The sequence below is a fragment of the Crassostrea angulata genome, chromosome 2 (genome assembly GCF_025612915.1).
Source record: "Crassostrea angulata isolate pt1a10 chromosome 2, ASM2561291v2, whole genome shotgun sequence".
NCBI classification, from domain to species: domain Eukaryota; kingdom Metazoa; phylum Mollusca; class Bivalvia; order Ostreida; family Ostreidae; genus Magallana; species Magallana angulata.
Genome location: NC_069112.1, coordinates 41,761,337 through 41,769,715, shown reverse-complemented (window position 1 = coordinate 41,769,715; position 8,379 = coordinate 41,761,337). Strand labels below are relative to the sequence as shown.

The window sequence follows — 8,379 nt, the reverse complement described above, 5'->3', positions numbered from 1 at the left end:
GGATTTCAATTATTTAATTACATTTTAGATTGTTTATATTTACTCCAACACAAGCATATGTATATAATCTATGACGCTTGCTAAACTTGATAGTCTGATGATGATTATGAATCTTTTAATTAACATTATAAGTAAATAATACTATCCAAGATTTTCTTTTTTTATATAAGGAAGACGGCAATTTAAAACTTACCTTAAACTGAAATAAATTGATTCAATGTTTCTGGAAGTTAAGCACTTAGGTCATATATATCTTTTCCATTGGTTTCGTTTTGATTTCCTTAGTTTCGTTTAATTTCGTTCCGCACAATACAGGTACCCATGTCGGAGAAAAGAAGTATGCAAGAAAAATGATTTATTTTCATAAATTCCAGATAATGAATAAAAAATATTGCAAATCTGAAAACAGTAGTCTTGTTAAACAGTTGAATACAAGTTGTCACAGAAGTGCAATCTCTTGCAAATTGTCAATTGATTAAATGTAATAAGGTTTTAATAAATGTTGATATCTTTTTGGCTTATGAATATTAATTGCAAGAAAACCTGATCATTTATTAGAAGTGTGTTTGTTTTTTTCATTTAACAGCACTTTAAATCATTGCTATACATAATTGTAGTAAATTTCAAATTCATATTAGAGACTGATACCCTCCCCTAAATCAACACAGTTACGATATGGCAACGGGTGAATTAATATTTTCGAAATTTCATCATTTCGATAATGATAACTGGTGTGGACAGAAACAATATTCAAACATACATGTAATTTGATGAACTTCGCAGCGTCTGATTTTTTTTAAAAAAGGGAACTTAAAATCGTAGTCAGTGTTGCGTCTAGATATCGCGCAACTGACGCCGACACTGACATGAATCAGATAAATCGCAGTAGTGCAAGGGCATACACCTAATTAAACAAACTGAAATTTTAAATGTGTTACCATTATCACCACAATGTAATTACGTGCTGGGAGCTGTAAGAAATCGATTGGCATTTTAAGTAAATAAACGTTAATTATAAGAACTCCCTGCATTTTTATCACCATGAACTGTTTACGTTGAATTTGAAAATTGTACGAATCTTAATATTTTAAGCTCCTGGCACTTTTCAATTTTTTAAATATTCATTCTGCAAGATATAAACAGAAATAATTGTGTATGTTTATGTTAAACCCTTGCACTTTGCATTTTTTCTCGTATTAAGCTTTGTTAATCTTCGTTCAGTATTATCACCGGACAAGGTATTCCCATGAGACTCAACATTTGCTCCTGTGGTAGCAAGATATGTAATTTGTATATTTATATAGTATTACATGTACTTTGTGTAAAAACATATTGGTTAAGAATATCAAGCTTATTCAAAGGATAATATTTTATGTGACGTAGTTTACATGTATCGCTAAGTCTTATTGGACGTCCTTAACATAGCCCAGCCTTAACATGCTTAACTTAGCTGGAATTACAGTGATTTTACCTATTCTGTCAACTCTGCCTGTTTCAATTTTTGTTTCCTATACAATTTGTTATTTTTTTGGTCAAAGGTATTGTAAAACTCAAGCTGTCTCAAATATATTTGAGAGCGATTATTATGCCCCCCTTCGAAAAAGGGAGGGCATATTGCTTTGCTGCTGTCTGTCTGTCGGTCGGTCGGTCCAACAACTTAAAATTTTAAGAAAATACGTTATTCCTGTCAAATCCAAATCCTTACATGGAAAATGATTAGAAACAGTTAACACAAAGATTGATTGTGACGTGTAAATATGTGCTGATCTTGAGCTTTGGTCACTATAGTATAAGAAACAATGGTGCACCCATTACTTTTCATAAGAGAAATACTTGAGTTATATTATATTCCTAGCAGAGGTAATAATTGAACTTGGTCACAATACTTCTAGTGTTTGATAATCACTATTACTTTGAAACCCAGCAATCATCGATACTCTCTTCGAACATCTACAACACAACAATTTGATTCAATATCAGTTCTGGCTACCTTGCAAGACCGTTGTCAGTAAAAGAATAACAATTATTGTAATCGGAAGAGCATATTTGATTTTAATTAGCCTATTTAAAATATTTAGAATAAAAAAAAAACCTATTTTAGAAGAAACTTCTGGAAATAAATATAAGGCGTAACAGTTTAAAACAGTTTCAAACTTGATGACACCATAGATAATATTTAAATCTAAATATAAAATGCCTGTCAAAAATGAAATGAAATAAACAATATTGATAAACATTAACAATATGGCGTATTTTGAAGTAGAATAGAATCAGTCATATAAGTATATATGTTTGTCTGTCTATCTTTATCTTTCTTTCTCTCGTTTTATCTCTCTCTTTTGAAAATAAGTGTACAGTAGGATACATTAGGTAGAAAGGTCTGTCTTCCAGCGCTTTAAAAATAACTTAATTAACTGTTCAACCATATAAATAATAAGAAAATTCACTGGTAGTTTGGTTTTTCTTTGTAATTATTTCTCAAATACAGGTAGCATTGGCATATACTTTATTGATAATCAATTTTAATTTCTAGTTTTAAAAAATGACAAATTATCTGTTTTGCTTACACAAGGCAGAGCAGAATCAAAATACATGTTCCACATATTTTAGTTATTTTGAAACTTGTGTTTCAATGCTTTTCATTTTATCTATGTGCACTTTAGCCTTTAATTGTTTAAGAACGCAAATCGTATGTTTCTGTTATAGTAAAGAGCAACAATTTTGACATATTTATCAATAGTGTTCAGACGACATTATCATGGAATGTAAAGCTATATCCCAATGTTAAAAGGTCAAATATGATTACTGAGAAATATATTGACAAGGTCATGACAAGTATTTAAGCTGTTATTATTCTTTTAGTTTACTTAATTTCAATGCTACAGTTTCATCTAAGAGACTTTAAAAAATACTGTATTAAAATTGTATTCACAGTGTATTATGTCGTTAAAAACTGCATTGTAACTTAAGGTCTATTGTAGAGTAATAAATTGAGCGTTTGGTTACTGATCTCATGGCATTGGGTCAATTTTGTTATAGGCACTCTTATTTGATTTTGTCGAAACAATACGTTTACATTATTTTGACAAACCCTGATTACTTAAATAACAAAATCCTTTACTTCGCAAAGATATATGTTTTCAGAATGCATAGAAAACAAACTTATATAAGGCAAACTTTAAACAAACATTTGCATTTTTCTCATGAACAAAATACTGATCTGATTTAGCTCTTTAAATTCTTTGTATACATGTACGTTGCAAAAACAGAAGAGAAATAGTTATGCAACAATTATACATTTATAAGGTGAAAGCTAAGAAAACCTGAAAAGTAGTCCACGTACTCAATATATTAATTTAAAAATGCGATATTTAAATCAGGAACATGTAAATCAGTCGATTCAGATATTTAATTTGGACCAAATATGGATCTTTTAAAGATAATTCAATTTGAGAAACAATAAAACTCATATTGCAATGTGTACAAGAAGAGTATTTGTCTGCTTAATTTTCGTTCAGAATGTTTAACTGGCTACTGCAAATGGTACCTATATGTCTAGTCTAGATTACTTATAAAGCGTACTCATTAAAATTCAGAGCTCTCTCTCTCTCTCTCTCTCTCTCTCTCTCTCTCTCTCTCGATCGATTGATCGATTGATCGATTGAAGTTCTGTTAAGTATTTTGAGTCAACGTTGAATATGTTCAATATATTTTTTTTCTAGAATTCTTAGAGGACGGGTTTTTTTTTGCATTATGTTGATGCGCAATTTTTTATTTAAAAAAATATATATTAGCTAGTTTAAGTTTAAAATAGGTTTATTAGATTTTTTAAAGTAAATTTATATTTATGGTAAGATATTTGAAAAATATCTGAATTTCATCCTGATGATATGTATGGGCTCCATAGATATTGTACTAAACATTTGTTTCCTGTAATTATTTCCTGTATTAAAGTGTCTATGTAATTGGAATCCCGGTCAGTTATTGTACATTGTAGTTGATTTTTAACTTCACTCTATGCGTTTGCTTATAACTATGTTATTTGTGATTTTTTACATGAGACTTTTGGCGATTTCAAAGGCTTATGGTAAGATTACATACAAATGATGTCAACTAACTTTGCAATAGTTTTGAATAAAAGTTTTCATAAAGAACTATATATGACATGAGTTAAATTTGGACTCCATAACTCGACATTTTTTAAGTGTTTCTGGTACAATAGATTGTTATGTTATATTTTAGAAATTTGATGTAAAATATATTTTTCACCTATTTATTTGATTTAATTACACGCACTGGCAGTATATGACGTCAAAAGTGACGCTTTTTCTATAATTCAATCAAAATCAGTCCCAATTTGACATTTTTCTTATCTTTTTTATGAATGGGAAATTACAGCGCAAACTTCAACAAGGATTTTTTTGTCACTTGTTAGCCTTAAGTATATACGTCTCTGTTTAAAATATTTTGTTTGTTCAAGCATACGCTCTATGTTTTCTAAAAGAGAAATTGCTTGAAAACAAGCTGTTTTTTGCCTAAAATGCAAAAATGGCGGGGAAAGGTTTTCATTACGATTTCATATTTTTAAATTTTGGGCATTTGAATCAAAATGAACCTTAAAAAAACCCATCACATATATCTATATGTGTATGATGAAAACCACAACAAAAAATCAGTAAAATTATTTTGTTCATTTTAGAGGGCCATTTTAGGCCCATATCATATACAGTCCTTATATATAGTCCTTTCAATACTTTTATAAACCTATAGTATTCTAATCAAGACGGATATCTATCTATACTGCTTGTCGATTATATTTTTTATAACCTTATTACATGTACATACATTTACATGTAACACTCAAAATGGATTTATGTACACTGTTTAAACAATATAACTGTCAGATTGAATTTTAAAAAAAAAATGTTGTTTATGTGTATTAAGACTTTGTATGATTTTCTGTTAATCTTTGAATGAATTGCATTTTATATAATTACAATTGGGACCAATACATAAAAAAAAACAATTTATTTGAGAAATCATATCAAAATATAAATGTTATTTATACCATATCTGATAATATATGTGTGATGTATGTGTATGATGTGTGCGTTGATATGCTATTATATGTGCAGTATATATGTTTGTTGTGTTTGTTTACAGTTAACGTTGCCCTCAATAAACCAGCATACCAACAGTACCAATCATATGACGACACATTGGACGCCAGTAACGCTGTGGACGGACGTAAATCTGACCTGAGCTGGGACAGTGGTCAATGTGCTGCATCATATAGCAGACAAACCGCCACCTGGTGGGTGAACCTGACTAGGATCCACAGTATCCATCACATCACTATTTACTTCATGACGAACAATGACGGTATAGTCACAGTCATTATGTATATGGATATGATAGTCTCTGTGGCATCACGCATAATTATACGCTTTTTATTTACATGTTAACAATTTTGTTTTATCAGAATACTAAATCTTTAATCGATTTCCCCTGTTAGTTTGGAAGATGCAATACCAAAAAAATGTTGATTTTAATGTAATTGAAACTTGACAAAATTAAACTGTTCCAATGGCTGTAATGAACATGAATGATAAATGAAGCAAAAGCCAAATACATGAATAATTTTAAATTAAAATTACAGTTTAAGAGAATGTTAGATGATGAAACCAAGAGTTTGCTAAATTCACTTTATAGATACGATTGTTTATGTTTTAAAATAAAATGATATGCCAGGATTCTTTTGAGGTAAGATTTGCGGTTACAGGGAGATTACTCACATATTTTCATAGTGACGTAATACTAACTACCTTATATATTTATTATCTCACCTCAACTGAAAGGGCAAGTATGCTTTTCTGATCACTTTTGGTCTGTCGTATGTCTGTCTGTCCGTTTGTAAACTTTTCACATTGTCAACATCTTCTCTAGAACGACTGGGCCAATACAACTATTTTTGACACAAAACACTTTAATGCGTAGATAATTCAAAGTTGTAAAAAGGACCACGCCCTTCTACAAGGGAATCTAATTTGAAATTATTGAAAATTTTCGTCAAAATTTCAAGAAATCTTATTCTCAAGTACCATTTGGCCAGCTGAAACTTATGTGGAAGCATCCTCAGATAGTGTTGATTCAAAGTTGTAAAATCATCACCTCTGGGTAATGTTTGGCCATAATTGGGGTCGCATTTGTACTGAAGAATATATACAGAAAAGTCTTTAAAAATCGTCTTCTCAGACACAAAACAGCCAGGAAATCTATAACTTATTTGACAACATCCTATGGCAGTTAAGATTCAAAGTTGTGAAAATCAAGACCCCCGGAGGTAGGCTGGGTCACAATGGGGGATCGATTTTTTTTATATAGGTATATTACTACTGTAATGGAAAAAAAACTGGGACTATTAAAAAACCCTGACGAAACCCTGAGTGGCACTGAAAAAACCCTGAGAGACCCTGAGGTCGGCACTGAGAGTACTGATGAAACCCTGAGGGACCCTCAGGTTTGCACTGAGGGTACTAAGGAACAAAAGTCCTGAGGAACTCTGAGGTCGGCACTGAGGGTACTGAGGAAGCCCTGAGAGATCTTTAGGTCGGCACTGAGGGTACTGAGAAAACCCCGAGAGACCCTAAGGTCGGCACTTAATACGACACGTTTTTATGATCTTTAATTATTTAACAATTGTGGTAATTATAAATAGAGACATAACTAACAATTCATTTATTTGTTATAAATATAGATTTTACTCAAGCAGTTGCATAGGATCAGACTTCATTTATACAGCATCTTTAATTAATTGTAAAGGAAAAATACAGAAACACAAAGGATAAGTATATATTTAGTCAGTCCGCGGGCTGACTAATAAGGTTCGGGTGAAGCTTTAATTTTGCTTGCGTAAAAGAAAAATCTGGGAAGTAATTAAAGAGTTTTTGTTAGAAAAACTTTGCAGAAGTTATGAAACTGGTCAGTTTCTAGGTCAAACTGCGCATCGATGTATTGGAAGACTGTCAAGGGAATCTTGAGTCTCACAGTCCGCGTATAAATTCCCGACTCTCTTTGTGAGATTGGAGAGGAAATATATTGGTAGTTGTTTGCGACGAGGCCATGACATTCAGAGAGCTATGTTTGAAAAGTTACACTTTTTAAGTATTAAGTAGGTGTGCAGTCATATATTATATGTACACCGCGTCTCGCTTATCTTCATATCATCTTTTACAGTAATAACAGGAAGAGTGCAAACTAAATGTGCAACCACATATTTTTGTTATTCTGGAAACTTCACTTTAGTCCTATAATTGAAAATCCGCTGGTTGAGTTTCTTGCTTTTTAAAAAGCTAACCGTGTCTGTACTTATTACATGTACATAGTACATGTATATTGGTTTAACATGTGAAAAGCGAGAGGCTCCACGTTTTACGTAATTCATTTTTAAACAAAATTAATAAGGCCATTAAGATTTAAGGTATTCTTCTAAAACATAATAAAGGTCAAATGTAATGTTTTTAAAATAAATAATCATGTTCATTTTTATTCATTTAATTAATCATTTAAGTCGAGCTAACAGAACATATTTGACTGATGGGTATTATAATGCTTAGACAGTAAAATGGTGTAAGGTTATATAAATCCATGTACATACTCTCTCTCTCTCTCTCTCTCTCTCTCTCTCTCTCTCTCTCCATTGGTAAGGAAAACGAAACAGAACACTACAATTAGAATTTCATTTACAAGCCCGAGCAAAATATGAAATAAACCGACTTTGATCGCTGTTCAAATTTCCTAAATAATTATATAATTGTAGTCCTTGTTCAATAATCATAAACTTTACTATGATTTGATTTCCATGCAGAGGACCCGGGTGAAATCACTTTTTATTTAAACAAAAACAACCCAAACTCATTTGTTTTACGGTGCAATTCACCGCGGTTTACAGCTGTCACTCTGTCGCGTGTATAGTCTGAGCCTTGGCTGTTAGTTCCGAGGTTTTTCGTGATCCCAGACAAACAAAAGAATGGATTTTGTACTTGTACACAAAGGACACAGTACATCGTCTATCATACACAGTATTTTTTTTTTTATCATGTACTTCGAATCAGAAACAAGACAATCAATTATCAATAAATATTGAAATGCTCGATTTTTAAACACTGGCAATAATACCGCATGCTACATTTAGTAATAGATTGCTGTGAAAGTCTCCTGCAGTCATTTTGTACATATTTTTGAAGTGTTGACAGCAGTGCGTGTGTAAAAAGTACTTGATATTTAGTCCCTTTTCTTAATTCTAATTAAACAATCAGTGAAAAAATATGATAAATTGAAGCTCTTTATCCTTTGTCATCGTATAGTTTTTTAAGCAAC

General features: G+C 31.3%; 1 protein-coding gene across 1 annotated transcript in view; it reads left to right on the top strand.

Moving 5' to 3' along the window:
* The first annotated feature begins 4,548 nt into the window (after window positions 1–4,548).
* The window catches only part of LOC128174345 (scavenger receptor class F member 2-like), a 28,258-nt gene continuing 24,427 nt past the window's right edge, over window positions 4,549–8,379 (top strand). The window contains exons 1-2 of the mRNA XM_052839914.1: window positions 4,549–4,561; window positions 5,164–5,382. Coding sequence (XP_052695874.1) covers window positions 4,549–4,561; window positions 5,164–5,382 — 232 coding nt within the window. The remainder of the gene's footprint in view (window positions 4,562–5,163; window positions 5,383–8,379) is intronic.